Source organism: Garra rufa, chromosome 22 (genome assembly GCF_049309525.1).
Source record: "Garra rufa chromosome 22, GarRuf1.0, whole genome shotgun sequence".
In the NCBI taxonomy this organism is placed as follows: domain Eukaryota; kingdom Metazoa; phylum Chordata; class Actinopteri; order Cypriniformes; family Cyprinidae; genus Garra; species Garra rufa.
In genome coordinates, this window is record NC_133382.1 from 4,404,412 (window position 1) to 4,424,439 (window position 20,028).

The 20,028-nt window shown below is 32.8% G+C and overlaps 3 protein-coding genes across 6 annotated transcripts in view; all 3 read right to left on the reverse strand.

Moving 5' to 3' along the window:
* The window catches only part of abcc3 (ATP-binding cassette, sub-family C (CFTR/MRP), member 3), a 399,896-nt gene that overhangs the window by 251,061 nt on the left and 128,807 nt on the right, over window positions 1–20,028 (reverse strand). The window lies entirely within an intron of this gene.
* Window positions 2,450–15,147, reverse strand: LOC141297856 (uncharacterized). The gene is made up of 6 exons (XM_073828319.1): window positions 14,955–15,147; window positions 7,853–10,026; window positions 7,684–7,777; window positions 6,507–6,556; window positions 6,292–6,363; window positions 2,450–4,078 (listed from the first exon to the last, which is right to left on the reverse strand). Exons 2-5 carry the CDS (start codon window positions 10,019–10,021, stop codon window positions 6,319–6,321), a joined length of 2,358 nt encoding a protein of 785 aa, XP_073684420.1. The 5' UTR covers window positions 10,022–10,026; window positions 14,955–15,147; the 3' UTR covers window positions 2,450–4,078; window positions 6,292–6,318.
* Window positions 17,984–20,028, reverse strand: part of LOC141297411 (myosin phosphatase Rho-interacting protein-like) — a 73,385-nt gene continuing 71,340 nt past the window's right edge. For both annotated transcript variants that reach the window (XM_073827850.1, XM_073827849.1), the window contains one exon: window positions 17,984–18,860. In XM_073827850.1, the coding sequence (XP_073683951.1) occupies window positions 18,789–18,860 (72 nt within the window). In that variant the 3' untranslated portion in view covers window positions 17,984–18,788. The remainder of the gene's footprint in view (window positions 18,861–20,028) is intronic.

Genomic DNA, 20,028 nt, shown 5'->3' on the forward strand with positions numbered 1-20,028 from the left:
AGTTTGCGTCTTGCAATTCTGACTTTTTTCCTAAAGAGTCTGAGTTTAAATTTCACAATACTGACTTCTTTTCTCGGAATTCTTCCGAGAGTTTTTTCGTGGAATTCCGAGTTTACATTTCGCAGTTCTGATTTTTTTCTTCTTTAAAATTTAGATTAAATTGTATAATTCTGACTTTCCTCTCAGAATTCCGAGTTTACATTTTACAATACTGAGTTTACAGTTCTGACTTTTTTACCTTGGAATTCTGAGTTTACTTCTCATAAGCCTGACTTTTTTCCTCAGAATTCCGAGTTTGCGTCTTGCAATTCTGACTTTTTTCCTCGAGTCTGAGTTTAAATTTCACAAAACTGACTTTTCTCAGAATTTAGTTTTCTCAGTTCTGATTTTTTTTCTTTAAAATTTAGTTTAAATTGTATAATTCTGAGTTTCCTCTCAGAATTCCGCGTTTACATTTACAATACTAAGTTCACAGTTTGCAAATCTGACTTTTTTTTTTTTTTTTTTACCTTGGAATTCTGAGTTTACATTTTAATATTCTGAATTAGTTTTTTTGGAGTTCTGAGCTTTCATCTTGCAATACTGACTTTTTCCCCTTGGAATTCATAATTTTCTTGGAATTCTGAGTTTACATTCTGCTGTTTTCCTCTAAATTCTAAGCTTATTCTAAATTTCTCTGAAATCTGAGTTTACAATTCACAATGCCATATTCATCTTGCAATTCTGACTTTTTTTCCCCCCTCAGAATTCCAAGTTTACATTTCCCAATTCTGACCTTTTTTTTTTTTTTTTACCTTGGAATTCTGAGTTCCCATCTTGGAATTCTTTTTAAACCTTAAATTCTTAAGTTTACTTCTTGCATATTTGACTTTTTTTTTTTTTCTTGAAATTCACATTTTTTTTCTTGGAGTTCACATCTTCCAAGTCTGACTTTGTTTCTTAGAATTCCGAGTTTACATTTAAGTCTTTTTTCCCTCTGACTTTTTTACTTTGGAATTCTGAGTTTACTTCTTGCAAGTCTGACCTTTTTTCTCATAATTCCAACTTTTTTCTTGGAATTCTGATCTTACATCTCTTGACTTGATTTTTTTCCTTGGAATTCTAACTTTTCTTGGAATTCTGAGTTTACATTTTACTCTAAATTTTAAGTTAAAATTTTACGATTCTGACTTCTCAGAATTCCAAGTTTACTTTTCACAATTCTGACTTTTTTACACTGCAATTCTTAGTTTACATCTTGAAATTCTTTTTTTTTTTTTTTTTTTACTTTGGAATTCTTAAGTTTACTACTTGCATATCTGACTTGCAATTCTGAGTTCACATCTTCCAAGTCTGACGTTTTGTTTCTTAGAATTCTGAGTTTACATTTAAGTGTGACTTTTTTACCAAGCTTACTTCTTGCAAATGTGACCTTTTGTCTCAGAATTCCGAGTTTACATTTTAATTTTTTTTTCCATAGTATTCTAAGCTGATCTCGCAATTCTGCTTTTTTTCCCCCTTGGAATTCTAAGTTTACATCTTGGAATTCTCACCCTTTTTAACCTTAGAATTCTTAAGTTTATTTCTTCCATGTCTGACTTTTTTTTCCTGGAATTCAGAGTTTACAGTTAAGTCTGACTCTTTTTTTTTTACCTAGTTTACTTCTTGCAAGTCTGAACAGTTTTTCCTTGGAATTCTGAGCTTTGGAATTTCTAGTTTAAATTTTAGAATTCTTACTTTTTATTCAGAATTCTGAGTTTACATTTCACATTTTTTCTCTAAATTCTAAGTTTAAATTTTATAATTCCAATTTTTCTCAGAATTCTGAGTTTGTGTCTCACAATACTGACTTTTTTCCTTGGAATTCTGAGTTCACATTTCACAATTCAGATTTTCTTCCTCTAAATTCTAAGTTTAAATTTTACAATTCTGATTTTTCTCAGAATTCTGAGTTTACGTTTCACAAATCCATTTTCCTCTTGCAATTGTGACTTTTTCTTTACCTTAATCTTGAGTTCACTTCTTGTACATCTGACTTTTTTCTTGGATTTCAGAGTTCACATCTTCCAGGTCTGAATTTTTTTCTTAGAATTCCAAGTTTGCATGTCAAAATACTGATTTTTTTCTCTTGATACAATTCTGACATTTCTCTTAGAATTCTTAGTTTACATTTCACAATACCAAGTTCACATCTTCCTTTTTTTCTTAGAATTCCAAGTTAACATTTCAAAGTTCAGACTTTTTTTTCTTTAAATTCTGAGATAAATTTTAATTCTGTATTTTTTGATGGGGTTTCTTACAATGGGGAGATATAAAAGTATATAAAAAGTTAAGATATATAAAAAGGTCTGAATTATGAGAATTAAGCTCTTTTTTTATACAAAGTATATATATATATATATATATATATTGTAAGTAAAAAAAACTGATGAAAAAAATGAGTGCGAGACCAACAGCACATTAGGCAAAATAAAAGAAGCCAGTTTATTATGCTGACCAACTGGGTTTAGTCAGTTCAGGATAAATACATTTTGGGGTAAGAATGTCAACAACGCAAAAGAACCCTGCTCAACCCTGAGATTAAGATCTGAAAAGATATGAGAAAAACAAAGCAAACAAAAACGTTTTTTGGTACATTTGGTATGACGTTAAAATGTGACATTTCAATCAAGTTAGACCAAAAAAAAAAAAAAACACAGATACAGATACAGTCCTGAACAAAAGTATGGCACACAACACGAGTACATCAACACAGACATGAGCAACACCACATGAATCAACCTCTCCACAAACAAGCTGCCAAAGTACATCAGGATGTATTTGGCACCGATTCCAGATATATCTTAAACTTTGGACAAATAATATTGAGATAAATATTCTGTACACGACGTGTTGTTTAATGCACTGTACATTTACAGAACGAGTCTCAAAATCCTGATCTCTTTCGTCAAACACAAAACAAGTGCTTCCTGGGTAAAATTCATAAATAAACCAATAGTGATTTGTCTTAGCAAGGCAGCAACAAATGAATAAACTGACTTTTAGAAAAGAATTACGGATTACCAAATTGCATCAAAACATTTCACAACGGTTGAAAGGAAATCCTTTGACAAGGGCACCTGAAGTTACAAATCCAAAAGATGCTTTCTGAACTTTCCTACAGGTAATTTCTGATGGCATCAAGGTGGTATGTCATTACTAATGCAGGCTTATCATTTACACTAGTCTACAAAATATCGATTATGTAGAGGAGACGCATGTAAGTGCATAGAACTAACAAGAAAATCCACTGGCTGTGGTTCAAAGGAAGTTATATTCAGATATCTGATGAACTGGATCACTAATATTCAGCATTTACAAGAAATGTTTGCATGTTGTTGTGAATTATACAATTAATGTAATTGAAAATGAACATTAGATACTTCATGTTCACAATGTGGGTACATCTCAGAGCGACTTCCGCACTTCTTAATGTAAGTGTGTTTAAATGTGCCGTTATAAGGTAAGAAACAGATTATCATTTAAGCAATGCACAAGAACTTTAGGCTTGATTTATAAAGCCAATATACTAATATTAAACTAAAAGAAATCATGCTTTCCCATTTTGTACACAAAGTGCCCTTCAAAATTGGTTCCGCAACTTGCAAGTTTCTTTCTTTTACAAAAAGCAAGATATTTTTTCACGACTAGACGCCAACTGAATAATTGACAAGCAGTATATTTAAAATGCAATTGATAAAATTCATTTTCTTCATAAATTAAGACAGAATGAACCAAAAATTGATTTTAGAGAAGAAAAAAAAACATAAATATAACACTTTTTGTAAAATCATATTGGCAAATAAGACGGGCACATATGTTTGTGCTGTGGTTCAGGATTGGTGGATTTGTCTTTTGAGAGCCTTAAATGTGCAATTCACTCTGACTTGACCCACACTCCTCACATCTAACCTCACAAAATGACTTAATCTCAAAGTGCTGTTCGTGTGATAGTGACGGATGTTTTGAGCAGTGCAACAGCAAAATTATTAAGGTGTATGGGTGTTGGCCCGTTCTGTCTGAAGGTCCCGCGGCCGGCGCTCACAGGAACAACCGCACTCTGTGAGAACAGACAGAGAGCTTTACAATAAAATACTGTATTTACTATAATATAACGTGTGCTTTTTATCATCTGAAATGTAATGCGAATAACATCAAGCACACAAAACATGCTCACATATTTGAAGACAATAAAAAATGACAACAATCAAGTTATAGTGGCATCCCTTATGAACGATATTAATTATAACCAGGTTTCTGCAGGTAAATTTAAGATTTTAAGACCAAGTAAAGAAAATGTAAGCAATATATTGAATGAAACAATCTGTATTGTCAATACTGTCTGTAAACGTAAATGCTTGCATTTACAATGCTTCAAAGCTTGAAAATACAACAGATATCCATTATTCTTTAATTTAAACTACCAGTCAATAGTTTTTGGGCAGTAAGATTTGTTTTTTTTTTTTTAAAGAAGTTGCTTTTCATTTATTGCATATTTGCACTACCAGTCAAAAGTTTTTGAACAGTAAGATTTTAAATGTTTTTTTTTTTTTTTTTTTAAAGAAGTCTCTTTTGCTCACCAAGCCTGCATTTACTTGATCTAAAATACAGCAAAAGCAGTAATGTTGAGAAATATTTTTACCATTTCAAACAACTGCTTTCTATTCGAATATATTGTTAAATGTAATTTATTCCTGTGTTCAAATCTGAATTTTCAACATCATTACTCCAGTCTTCAGAGTCACATGATCCTTCAGAAATCATTCTAATATTCTCATGTGCTGCTCAAGAAACATTTATTGTTATTATTATTATTATTAATATCTAAAACAGTTGAGTACATTTTTTCAGGATTATTTGATGAATAGAAATCAAAGATTCAAAGATCAGTATTTATTTGGAAAAAAGCTTTTGTAATATTATACAGTAGTCAACATTTAAAGTGGATAAAAAAAGTTCATCAAAGTTGTCCTAGGTTAAAAAATTGGTGAATTTGATGAAAGATTTTGATCCACTTCAAATGTTGACTACTGTATATTATACCATTTAAAAGCGCAAGTCTTTTTTTTTTTTTTTAGAAAAAATACTGAAATTAAAACTTTGATTTAGCAAATTGATCAAAAGTGATGATAAAGAGATTTATAATGTTACAAAAGATTTATATTTCAGATGAATGAAGTTCTTCCGAACTTTCTATTCATCAAAGAAATCATAACATAATAATCATCAAACATAATAATAATAATAAAATGTTTTTTAAGCAGCAAATCAGATTATTAGAATGATTTCTGAAGGATCATATGACTGGAGCAAAGATGCTAAAAATTCAGCTTTGAAATCACAGGAATAAATTACATTATAAAATATACTCAAATACAACCATTATTTTTTAAATGGTGAAAATTATTTAAAAATGTTACTAATTGCTGTATTTTGGATCAAATAAATGCCAGCTTGGTGAGCAAAAGAGACTTACTGTCCAAAAACTTTTGACTAGTAGTGTCTTGAATTTCAACACTTAAAAGTTTGAAAACACAGCTTCCAATAGATCTCCATTACTGCTCTCAAATGCTAGAATATGAAAATAACTATAACAAGATATTGTTCTTCCTCAGTATGTTTCAGTGCAAATGTCTCAAGATTCTTAAATCAAGATACGTTTCCTAAAAACACAAATGACAAGATATGATAAGAAAAGATGTCTTGTTTTCTGAGTAATGTTAATGATTATAACAAGAACAAATATCTGCTAATGCAGTCAGCATCAACTTTATTCAAATGGAAAACAAGATTATCTGGTAACAGGTCAGAAAATATTTATTCTTGTTAAGCATAATCTCACTTCATTTTGTTTAGCTTCATAAGACCTCATATCTTCATTATGTGTCACCAGTAAATGTATCCTGATTTAAGGATATTCAGATAATTGTAATGGAAAACAAAAATGCTGAAAAGTATATATATATATATATATTTTTTTTTTTGCAATGCATGCAACATTTAATGCCATGACATTATGAATTTAACACTTTCTTTTTCAATTTAAGACCTTTTTAAAAACCGCAGAAACCCTGCTTAAAAGCAAAATCTTAATTGATTTATTTTAAGCAAAACTTGTGGCATGTTGGAAATGCACTGTACAAATAAACTTGTTCTGAATACTTTCAAATTTAAAGGAATTGTTGTGGAGTAACTGGAACTAAAATTTGTTTATAGCACTTATAATGGTCTTTTTTTTCTCTCAACAGTATGCATGTATTGAGGTGCTCAAACCTTGCATAGCGTCCTCTTTCTCCTGTGTCACCTGTTGATTTGATGATATGATGATCCTTTAATGGACTTGTTCTAATGCAATAAAAAAAATTTGAGCAATTCACAAAAAGCACAATATGTTTAGCATCTTAAATATGAAATACTCAAATAATTAAAAAATAAATCAAATAATTAAATATTTTTGTAAACTGTCATATAAATCATTTCACATATACCTTGTGCTTTCTGCATTTCATTGAGAAATTATCTTCATTTAATACACAACCTACAAAAACAGGAAACACCAATTAATATCAAAGGGTATAAACTGTACAGTACTAGAAAAAAAACAGTACTTAAAAAAAAAAAAGTTAACAGCAAATCATAATTAAGAATTACAATCGTCTTGTTCTCTCCTAAATGTTCTCCACTTTCCAACAATGACTATGATTTTGAGATGCATCTTTTCACACTGAGTACAACTGAGGGACTCATATGCAACTATGACAAAAGGTTCAAACACTCACTGATGCTCCAGAAGGAAAAACCATGCATTAAAAGCCAGGGGTGTAAACTTTTGAACAGAAGTGTAAATTTTTCTTATTTTGCCTAAATATATATATATATATTTTTCATTTATTACTGCTCTTCCTTGAAGACAAAATAAGTTGAATTTGCCCTGATCTTCAAATTAAAAAATTTTCACCCCCAGCTCTTAATGCATGATTTTTCCTTCTGGAGCATCAGTGAGTGTTTGAACCTTCTATAATAGTTGCATATGAGTCCCTCAGTTGCCCTCAGTGTGAAAAGATGGATCTCAAAATCATACAGTCATTGTTGGAAAGGGTTTAAATACACAAAATGCTGGAAAACCAAATCATTTGTGGGACCTGAAGGATTTTTCTGAAGAACAGCAGGAAGTTTAACTGTTCAGGACAAACAAGGGACTCACGAACAACTATCACAGCTGTGGATCATTCAGGTAACAACACAGCATTAAGAATAAAGTCTATGTAAACTTTTGAACCAGGTTTTTTTTTTAAATTGAACTATACATATTTTATGTAAAATATCTTATTCAGGGCAGCACCAAATAAACAATAACAAGCATTTTGTATGATCCCTCTTAGTTTTGATCAAATAATTAACATTTTGCAGATTCTGAAATGGTTCCAAGATCTGTTCCGAATTCATTAACTGCTAAAACACCAACTGCTGGCACCACTTTTCCACTTGAAATAATATTTTTATAATAGTTACATCATATCTTTCATGCATGGACAGATTTGCATGTTTTCTGTTTCAAGTTTGAACACGTCTGCAAACATAGACAAAAAAACAGCTGTTAACAGGCAGATGGGGCATCAAAACGCCTGTTTAAATGCAACATGCAACAGAATGCAGACGACTTACCAGACCGCAGCGCACAAGTGTAGTGGTATTTGCTCGGGCAGCCTTTCAAAACACAGCCCAGCGTCGCTCCCTTTCTTTGACACGTTGAACAAACCTAGACAAACAAGCAGTTGACTGTCATTACAGCTGGTTGCAGAGCATTAAAGAATCTGAGTAACTGCAATCTTACCGACGTTTTGGCCAACCTGACCGCATTTTCCAACCCGTACAGCTTTCCCCGAACCAAAAAGACGCCTGCGGACCAAATTGCGCAGTCCTCGTGAAGCCAGTGCTCGTTAGCATCAAGAGGAACTATTGGAGGACTGAACCAATCTGTGTCACCATCCGTCCTTGGTCTCTTAGACGAAGAAGGACCATTGGACAACTCACTATCGCTGGTCCAAAAACACTCAGGAACATGTTTCCCTCTAAAAGACAAGTCTGAGTCACTATTTTCCTCCTCCTGTGGATTAGAAACCACTTTAGACGCTGCTTTGAAACCTTCAGGGTAATACGGCCCATGCAAGTCCCCGAGATCCATCGCATTGGCCGAGCCGCCGCAGAGAGAGCAAACCAGGACGTCCCGTTGCGCCGCGTCCACGCAAACCCGTCCGTACTGCAAGCCAGGCGTCGTGGGCATCACGCCAGACACAAATCCACCACACTGGCTTCGCTTTCCCTGTTTGATCCGGAGGCTGTCCTCAGGATAGTTGATGATTGTACAGACCGGGAAGTCCTTCATCTGCAAGCGCACGTAAGGCGCGAAGGTGTCGTCCCGCACGTCCTTCTTCTCCTCTTTGTGTTTCAGACACTTGAGTTTGATTTCGGGTTCCTGTGGTGGGAAAAATGACGCACGCCCGACGTTGTTTTTCTTTCGCTTCCGTTTGGCAGATTTCTTCGGGCTTTGGTGAGCCAATGTTGGTTTTTGATGCTTGACTGACACCGAATGGTGGTTTCTTAACCTCCTAGAGGACTTTTTCTTTGTGCGTTTTACAAATGCATCTAACGTCTTTGCGGAAGATGAGGTAGATAGTGTGGCTTTGCGTCTACTTGAACGTCTGACCTCGGTTTCTTCTTTCTTCTTCTGCTGCTGCTTCTTCTTCACCTCCACCACTTTGCGAATCCTTTCCAGCATGTTTTTCTTGGACTTGCTCGTCTGAACTTTTCTTTTACACGTGCGACTCAATCTGACGGGATGGATGTCTTGAACAATGGCTTCCATTCTCACACCTCGTCCAGCTCTCGGAGGCAGCCTTTTCCTCTCAAGCTTGCCGCTAGATGACAAATCATTGCATGTTTTAGATGCATCCGTGTCGGTTTCTTCTGAGGATGCATCGTCGACATGCACAGACTCTGTGTTGCATGTTTTGTCAGTCTTCTCTGTTGGCATTTTTGGCAATTCTGTGTCTGCTGCTTCTGCCACTGTAGAATCAAACTCTTCCTCTTGCTTTGCTCCACTCGGAGAGTTTGCGGTTTGCGGCAAAGTGAAAACATCCTCTATCGGCTCTGCTGACGGAGACTCGGGATCTAACGGACTAACAAAGTCTTGGTTTAACGAAATGGCAAAGCCATCGTTCGGTAAAACCACAGGCTCCTCAGACCTTGAGATGAGAAAGACAACCTCCGGATTGGCGTTCCGGTGCAAACCATCAGCATTCGTGCCATTGTCCTCCGGAAATCCTCCTTCGAAGGGTCTGACGTTCCACAGGCCGTTCGCAGCTCCGTTTTGGAGCTCGTCCACACTGATTGGGAACCTGCACTCGCCAGGATCGGCTTGTAAAGATTTAAGCGTTTCCAAAGCCAGGTTTTCCACATCTTGCAAATCCGGAGGTGGCTGAAGGTAGCAGAACGCCGCCACGTTTTCAACAACCTGAGCCGGCGACATGAAACCGAACTGATCGCACGCCGTCAATCCGACCGGTACGGACACCTGCTGGAGACAGTGTTGGTCCACTGAAAGAGCCGCATCTCCTGCATCCGTCACCAGCTTTCCGGGATCGTACGCAGCGGGATGCAACGCAAACGCTTTGCCCAAAGAAGGAACGCCGTAGATCGGGGAATGCTCTGAGAAGACGTGCGACCGGCTCACGTAGGAGAGCGTGACGGTCGTGTTGGAAAGCGCATTATCCGGTTGGATCTGGTCTGTGGGAAGCGGAAGCAGATCAGGGTCGGTTTCGGGAAGCAATATTCCATTGCTGGTCCCAGGATTGACAAACCAGCCTGGCGTCTGGACGACAATGGGGTTGGCTTTTAGAAGGCATTCCTCGTTCCGCGTCAGGTCGAAGATGTTGGGGAGGTTGCAGGCGGAGGACAGATCCTGAGGCTGTAGACCATCTGAGTCGCTGGGAGGCTCTTCCATATCAACTGAAAAGAAAAAAAAAAAAAGAAACAATTTATTAATATAGCACAATTGCAAAAATGCAACTGACTGAAGTGCTTAAAATAACTAATTGCAAAACCTAAAAAAAAAAAAAAAAAAAAAAAAAACTGGAATCAGATAGTCTCCACAGCTGCTCATATGCCAAATTAAAGAAACAGGTTTTTAATTTGGATTTGAAAATTGCTGGGAGGCTCTTCCATATCAACTGAAAAAGAAACATGAGGGGCAATTTTATTAATATAGCACCATTACAAAAAATGCTATTAAAAAAAAATGCAAGAGCCAAAATAATAATAATAATGAAAAAAATAAAAAATGATCAATGAAAAAAAAACTGGAATCAGGTTCTTTCCACAGCTGCTCATACGCCAAATGTGACCCTGGGCCACTAAACCAGTCTTAAGTCGCTGGGGTATATTTGTAGCAATAGCCAAAAATACATTGTATGGGTCAAAATTATTGATTTTTCTTTCATGTCAAAAATCATTAGGAAATTAAGTAAAGATCATGTTCCATGAAGATCTTTTGTGAAATTCCTACTGTAAACCTATCAAAATGTAATTTTTGATTAGTAATATGCATTGTTAAGAACTTAATTTGGAGAACTTTAAAGGTGATTTTCTCAGTATTTTGATTTTTTTGCACCCTCAGATTTCAGTTTTTCAAACAGATGTATCTCAGCCAAATATTGTCCTATTCTAACAAATCATACATCAGTAGAAAGCTTATTTATTGAGCTTTCATATGATGTATATATCTCTGTTTTGTAAAATTTAACCTTATGACTGGTTTTGTGGTCCAGGGTCACAAATAAAAGAAACAGGTTTTTAATTTAGATTGGAAAATCGCCATTAAAAATAATGCAAGTTGACCAATGTGCTTTTAAATGTGCATTAAAAGATTTCATTAAAAATGTCTTTAATAAAAAGAATAAATAAATAGAAAATATTTAGAAAGAATAATAAAGATAATAAAGCTGGTCATATACCAACTAATAGAAATAGGTCTTCAAATTGGATTTGAAAATGCTGAATATTATGTGAATGTTGCTCTAAATTATTAGCATGACTTAATCACATATTTGAACCACTTCAGATTCATGCAATCAGTGTTGAGCCATTATTGCGCCATAGCGGAAATATTACGCAAGAGCTACTGCACATTGAAGCGCTGGCTTAGAAAAGACAAGCAGGCATAATAAAATAATGTGCTGTAGAAGAGAAGAAAGATACAATATATTGCCAAAAGTATTGGGACACCCCTTTCTAATGAACTGGTTTGACTACTTTAGTAATTTCCACGAGTACAAATCTTAATGTTTAAGCATAGAATGATATCCTAGGGAATTTTGTGCTTCTAATTTAATAGCAGCAGTTTGGACAGGACCCTTTTCTATTCTAACATGACAATGTCTCTGTGTATAAGGCAAAGATAAATAGATAAAGTCAACGTGACTGGTCTTCAAAAAGTCCTAATCCCAGCTGAACACCTCTGGTGTGACTTTAAATGCAGACCTTGAGCCCAAAATTTATCACCAAACACCAATGACTTGTACGTAAGGGTACAATCATTTTAGACACTTCCAAATCCATTGCAACAGAGATAAAAATAAAATTTTTAAATGCATGAATTGTGTTTCCATCTTTGTTGCCACAGTTTGGAAAGTGCCTTTTTCTGTTCTAAAGAAGGGTACATATAGTGTATGTATAAGTCATTGGTTTTGGAGTTTTTGGTCTGCATTTAAAGTCACACCAGAGGTGTTCAGGGATTAAGACTTTGCTTTATGCAGACCAGCCAGGTTCTCCCACACTGACTGAATCAATCATTTCTTTTTGAACTTTGCCTTATACACAGAGGCATGGTTCGGTTTTAATAGAAAAGGATCCTGTCCAAACTGTTGCACACAATCCCCTAGAATATCATTATATGCTTAAACAGTAAGATTTATTCTCATTGAAAATACTAAAGTAGTCAAACCTTTTCATTCAATACTTTTGGCAATTTAGTGTATCATGGTATTTTGATATATACCACAATATTATACTGTAGCCACACTATCAGTCAAAAGTTTTTTCATGTTTTTAAAGAAGTCTCTTCTGCTCACCAAGCCTGCATTTATTTGATCCAAAGTACAGCAAAAACAGTAAAATTCTGAAATATTTCTATTTGAATATATTTTAAAATGTAATTTATTCCTGATTTCAAAGCTGAATTTTTAGCCTCATTACTCCAGTCACATGATCCTTCAGAAATCACATTTATTCACAATCACAATTATTATTATGTTGAAAAATGGGAGTAGAATTTTTCCAGGTTTCTTTACTGAACATGAGAGTTCAGAAGAATGGCATTTATTTAAAATAAAAGCTTTTGTAACATTATACACTATATCATTTCAAAACCTTGGAGTCAGTATTTTTGGGGGGAAGGGGAAAAGACATTTTTAGAAATTAATACTTTTATGCTCTAAACTGATCAAAAGTGATGAAGACGTTAATAATGTTACAAAAGATTTCTATTTCAGATAAATGCGTCTGAAGAAACCAAAAAAAAAAAATTCTACTCAGCTGTTTTCAACATAATAATACTAAATGCTTTTTGAGCAGCAAATCAGAATATTTTTATAATGATTTCTTAAAGATTATGTGAATGGAGTAATGATGCTAAAAAATATTAAATTAGAAAGCAGTTATTTTAAATAGTAAAATTATTTCAGAATGTTACTGTTTTTGTATTTTTATCAAATAAATGCAGGCTTGGTGAGCAGAAGAGACTTAAAAAACATAAAAAAATCTTGCTGTTCAAAAACTTTTAAATGGTAGTGTATTAACGTTATATGCCAAATTATGGTACATAACTTTTCTTTTATGGTATAAAGACTAAAATGTCACACTTGTGACCTTGGAAATTAATTAACGTGGTATTGGAAATTACTAGGAAATATTAAAATACAAAGCAATTCCTTTTGGGTACAATCTACAAATCAGCCACAATGAAGAAATATTTGATAATATATTATTTTATATACATATGATGCTAATTTAGAGGTGAATACTGTGTAGCACAATGAAATACCCTCAAAATACAAAATATTAAAGAATATGACTGAAATAAATTCAAGCACACTTTATTATTAAATATAAGGCTTGCTATTTTTTCAATCTGTTAATATTAACCAGAAGGTTAATATTTACCACGGTAATGAACGATTAACTTACAATTCGTAAACCATAGTATTTTATTATAGACCACAGTTAATATACACTATGGTATTTTCATAGCATATTAGATAGACTATTAGAATTATTTCTGAAGGATCTGGAGTAATGATGCTAATATTCAGGATTAAAATCAAAAGAATAAATAAAATCTTAATATATATATTCAAATAGAAATAAGTTATTTTAAATAGTAAAAAATAATTTGAAATGTTACTGTTTTTGCTGTGCTTTGGACCAAATAAATGCAGGCTTGGTGAGCTGAAGAGACTTATCTAAATAAAAATCAGTGCAAAGAAATACAAACAAAAACACCTTTTTTTCTAAATATTAAAATATTTACAATAAATTAAATGAATAGATTCTTTATTTAATATTAATTTCACTGATTGTTCATTATAATTTTTTCATGATCTTTTGGCCAAAATTATTGTGCAAAAATTTCAATATTTGGCACATCATAATAAATTAGACTGAAACTTTTAATTGATTCACAGCCCTAATTGTCATATTTTATTAATAAATACATGACTTATGATACAATCCATATAAAAATATCAATAATACAGGGTTCCTGCAGGTTTTTAGCAAGTAAATTTAAAACAAAGTAAATTATTCATAGTAATGCATAAAATACCGTACTGTTGTACTTTAAGTTAATGTCTGGATACTTTATAAATCACTTTTGTACTTCTTAAGAAGAAATTAACACTTGTGACCTTGGAAATTATTAGAAAATAAATTAATGTGGCATTGAAAATTAATATAAAATATGAAAATACAGAGCAATTCCTTCTGGGTACGATCTACAAATCAGCCACAATGAAGAAGTCTTTGATAATACATGATTTAATATAAAAATGATGTTAACTTTGAGGTGAACACTGTGTAGCACAACGAAATAACCCTCAAAACACAAAATATTAAAGATTATGACTGAAATAAACTCAAGCACACTTTATTATTAAAACTAAGGCTTGCTATTTTTTTCGATCTGTTAATATCGACCAGAAGGTTAATGTTTACCAAGGTAATTAATTATTACTACAGTATTTTCGTAAACCATAGTATTTTAAAATAGACCACAGTTAATATACACTACTAGTAATGCAAAAAAATACCGTACTGTTGTACTTTAAGTTAATGTCTGGACACTTTATAAATCACTTTATACTCCTGTATTAAGTGTAAAACCTCAAATTCAAGATCAGGCCTTGATTAAAGCCAAGACTGCATTTATATTAAAACGCATTAACTGATTTATTAGCGCATAAACTAACACTGATTGCATGAATCTCCTTGAACAGTCATGTTTAATCTCCAGAAACGGATAAACGTGTGTTTTTTTAACTAAATAACATCTGTCATTATGATCTGGATAACATCCAGAACTGTCAAACACCTCCAAACCAGATTTAATCCGGGTTCGTCTTGTTCTTCATGCTCCGCTTTACCTGTGCTGTGATTCTGTGTCGCGTTTGTTATGCTAACGTTAGCATAGCCGGTTGTTAGCATGCGGGCTAATATACAATCCAGACGACAGTAAATAACGCTCACCAACGCCTTCAAATAAATGTACGTCGTTATGAAACCCAATTAAGCAGCGTGATTAATCAGAGAAACGCGCTAGAGAAGCGCCGTAGGCTTCCGTTAGCAAGGCGAGCTAAACAAAGAGCGCGCGTGCACATACTCACCCGAGCAGATGCATTTATTTACGAAACCATCGCAAACTCCATCCCGCTGAAACGAACACCCACCCTTTCAGGTGCGACCGCGTCTGTTTGAGTAGAGTGTGGAGTTTGGGGTGAATAATGCATGAAACGGGGGCTTCTCATACTTTTGAGCTCCAGTGGTTTTGGTCACGGCTGCGCTGCTGCTGCTGCTGTCAGAGTCATGATGAGCCATTGCGCAGCATTATGGGACTTGTTGTAGTTAGTCCACCGAACAATGTAGTTATAGTGCGACACAGGCTTTGCTTTTTATTTATTGCATATTTGCACTATCAGCCAAAATTTTTTAGTCTCTTCTGCTCACCAAGCCTGCATTTATTTGTTCCAAAGTGCAGCAAAAAAAGCTTTAAAATTGTGAAATATTTTTACTATTTAAAATAGCTGCTTTCTATTTGAATATATTTTAAAATATAATTTATTTCTGTAATCAAAGCTGAATTTTCAGCATCATTACTCCAGTCACAGTATTTTTATTTTTATTTTTTGTGGAAAGAAATGATAGAAACTAACACTTTTATTTAGCAAGGATGCTTTAAATACTTAAAAGTGATGATAAAGACATTTCTATTTCTAAGCTTTATATTTATCAAAGAAACCTGAAAAAATTCTGCTCAGCTGTTTTCAACATAATAATAAATTATGTAATAAATTACATTTTCAAATCTATTCAAATAGAAGTTATTTTAAATAGTTAAAATATTTCAAAATGTTACTGTTTTTACTGTACTTTGGATCAAATAAATGCAGTTTTAAAATAGTTTGCTCATGATTTTATGATTGTAAATAACAATAAATTAAATTAAGATTATTTAATATTAATTACAATGATTGTTTATGATATTATTTTTAATAATCTCTTGGCCAAAATTATTGTGCAAAAATTTAAATGGATTCACAGCCCTAATTTTCATGTATTTATAAATGAAATTATATGACTTATACTATAAGCCATATGAAAATATAAAAAACTACATACATTTACTTGAGAAACAAAATGTCAGAAGTCTTGTTTTCGGGGAATATCTCAAAATGAAGTGTTTATGATTAAAACGAGGTCAAATATCTACCAATGGAAACCAGAAAAAACCTGCTTAGCTGTTTTCAATGTAATAATAATAATAATAATACATGAGCAGAATGATTTCTGAAGGATCATGTGACACTGAAAACTGGAGTAATGATGCAAAATCAATAAAAAAGTAATAAAGTATAATATTAATAATAAAGTAATGATGCATTTAATCAAGATTTCAGATAAATACTATTCTTCTGAACTTTCTATTCATCAAAGAAACCTGAAAAAAAAAGTCAATATAAATGTTTTTGAGCAGCAAATCAGAATATTAGAATGATTTCTGAAGGATCTGGAGTAATAATGCTAAATTTCAGCTTTAAAACCAAAGGAATAAATTAAATTTTTAACTTATATTCAAATAGAAAGAAGTTATTTTAAATAGTAAAGTATTTCAAAATTGTAGTTGTTGCTGTGCTTTGGATTAAATAAATGCAGGCTTGGAGAGCAGAAGAGACTACTTAAAAAAAAAAAAAAAAACATTAATCTTTTGAAAATGAATGCAACAATTTTTCTAAATATTAAAATATTTACAATAAATTAAATGAATAGATTCTTTAATATTAATTTCACTGATTGTTCATAATATTTTTTTCATAATATTTTAGCCAAAATTATTGTGCAAAAATTTAATTATTTGGCACATCATAAATTAGACTGAAATTTTTGATTCACAGCTCTAATTGTCATATAATTTAATTTATAAATACATGACTTGTGATATAAATCATATAAAAATATCAATAATACAGGTACCTGCAAGTACATTTAAGACTCAGTAAATAACTTGAAAAAAATTAGAAAGAATTGTATTGTACCATCAATGCTTTACAATAACTATTTTCTATTTAAATATATTTTAAAATGTAGTTTATTCCTGTGATTCAAAAGTTGAATTTTTAGCACCATTACTCCATTCACATTATACTTCAAAAATTATTCTAATATTCTGGTGTGCTGCTCAAAAAACATTATTTTTATGTTGAAAAAACCCAAGTACAATTTTTCAGGTTTCTTTGATGAATAGGAAGTAAAAAAAAACCAGCATTTATCTGAAACAGAAATCGTTTGAAACATAACATGTCTTTATCATCACTTTGATAGATTGACAGCATCCTTGCTAAATAAAAGTATTCATTTTTATGATTTTTTTTGCAAATTTAAGTTCTTGGAATTATATTTTTCCATTGGTAGATTTTTGATTTTGTTTTAATCATAAACTCACTTTGTTTCGATTCATTTTCAGAAAACAAGACTCCCATCCCAAGACTGCCATTTTGCTTCTTGATTTATGAATCTTTTTGGAAAACAAGATAAAAATCCTGGGTAAGGTATTGACTTTTGTAATGTGATCAGAAGGTCCAGCAAAAGCAGTTTTCATATTCTAGCGGTTTTATATTTTTTAAGAAATAGAAATAAGTTAGTAGTTATATTCAACACTTAAAAGATTGAAAATACAATCCGTTCAATAAAATACTTTAATCATTTACTTGGTCTTTTTAAAAAAAGTTATAAATTCACTTTTGCATTGTGATCAGAGGGTCCAGTAAGTTTAGTTTTGATGAATTAAATGATGAATTAAAAAGTAATAGAAATCCATTGGAAGTTATATATTCAACACTTAAATAGTCAAACATTTCAAAATTTCACTGTTTTTGCTGTACTTTGGATCAAATAATGCAGGCTTGGTGAGCAGAAGAAAAACATGAAAAATCTTACCATTCGAAAACTTTCGACTGGCAGTGTATAAACTTACTTTGTTCGTTTTCTCAGAAAACAAGACTTCATTTCTTCATTTTTATCTTGATTTAAAAATGTTTAGACTCATTCCCTGAAAAAAAAAAACAATGCTGAAGAAAGATGTGCATGCAACATTTAACGCAATGACCCGTAGAAAACCTGAATGAAAAAGAGTGCAAGAGAGGGTGCAAAAATATTTATTGCTAATAAACCTGTTGTCAGTTTGTGTACATTTGCGGTATATTTACAATAATGTATAGATGAATGGAAATGTGAGACAAAAATTCATAACATTTAAATAAATACAAAGGACTGCCACTGAACAACACTACAGACTTTATCCGCCTTGAAGAAAAAAAAAGAAAAAGAAACCTCCCATTCATGTGAGTGGACCATTATTCCTTATATAAACTTGTTAATATTCTTTAGAGCAGCCCAAACCCTCCCAGGTCTGTTCTCCTGTGTGTTTTACAGTCCTTTATCTCAAACATCCAGAGATGCTGCAGAGGGTCAGCGGTTAATGATGCAAGCCTCGATTAAATGCAGCTATTTTACGCATCCCGTTTCACTAAAACAATAAAGAGCTGGAGGCAACGTGCAAACCGATCCGCATCACACGCGAGCTTCGAGCCGTGACGATTCCTGCTGTTGGTTAACGCGCCAATAATCTGTAGTGTCGAGTCGTTACGTGGGTTAACTTCCTCCACTTCACACAAACTAACGTTAAAACAGTAGCTTACACAGTCGTGTTTAGTGTACGCATGATAGATGCTTCATTAAAAACTAGGTATTTACATTAAGACATGGCAATGAAAACAAACCAACAACGTCACAGTAACTGAAGTGCATCAAATGCAGACTATAGACATAAAACTCAAACTTCATACCATGTTTAATATACGCTGTAGCTGTGACCAGTGTGTCTCTAAGTGATTAATTACTGGGCTAAAATACGCGGCTCTTTATTAACATGCAGCGAGTCCGTGTCAGAAGTCCTTAGTGTCCTTGTTGTCAAACAAGTGAAGTCTCTGCTCCGCCGTCAAACCTTCCTTCAGACTCTGGGGACGCAAACAGAGACACAGAGATACTCAAATGTCATGTTTCTGAGCTTGTTAATAAACACCACATTCAAACTGGGTTTTTGCAGATTTAGGAAGGACTTCTAAGCAAGTCCTGCTTTAATATTGATCAAAATGAAGTACGTTTATGATTAAAACCAACAAATATCTACCAGTGGAGTCTGAAATATCAACTTCATTCAAAAGCAAAAGTTTTCACACCCTACTGACAGATCTTTTGATCTTGATTTAAAGGAGTAGTTCAAACTCGGGGGCACCATAGAAGTCCATTATATGCAGAGAAATCCTGAAATGTCTTCCTCAAAAAACTATTTTCTTATGACTGAAGAAAGAAAGACAGACATGAACATCTAGGATGCCAAGGGGATGAGTACATTATCTGTAAACTTTTGTTTTGAAAGTGAACTACTCCTTTAAGGATGTTTAGACAAAGACAAAAATATTCAAGTTAATGCTATAAAGGTATAAAAATTAAGACTTTCTGCTCTAATCTGCTCTTAACCCTCTGGTATTGTTCATTCGGGAGTCACACTTGTCTTTTTCACGGTCAAAAGTGACCAAAGACCTGAAATTTTACTAATCAATATTTATGCAATAATGATAAGTTTTTTCAAAAGATTTTTACATTAATTTTAAATTATGGCAGTATTTCATGTTAAAAGAGAAACAATGCCTTTAAAATCCAATCCCATCTGGTCAGAGTAAAAAAAGAAAAACATCTGCAATTCCATGGTTTAGTCACTAGATTCCTGTATGAAAGATTTATAAATTCTCTAGCTGTTTTTAGACAAAGACTTATTTTATTAAGTTGTGGATTTGGATATACACTATCAGTCAAAAGTTTGGACGCACTCGGATTCATTTTTTTATTTTATTTTTAGTAAAATATTAATTATTTTTAAAAACAATACAGTACATTTTTTTTATTTTATTTTGATTTGATTGTATTGTATTGATTTTTAAATACAAATTGTGCCAAGGAATGATTCTCAGTTTGTTTTTAAGAAAAGCATTTGGTTTTTTCCATGGGAAAAAAATTCTTAACTTTAGTTTTTCTTAAAAACAAACTGACAATTATTCCTTGGCACAACAATTTGTATTTGAAAATCAAATCAAATCAAATGAAAATGAATAAAATAAAAAATAT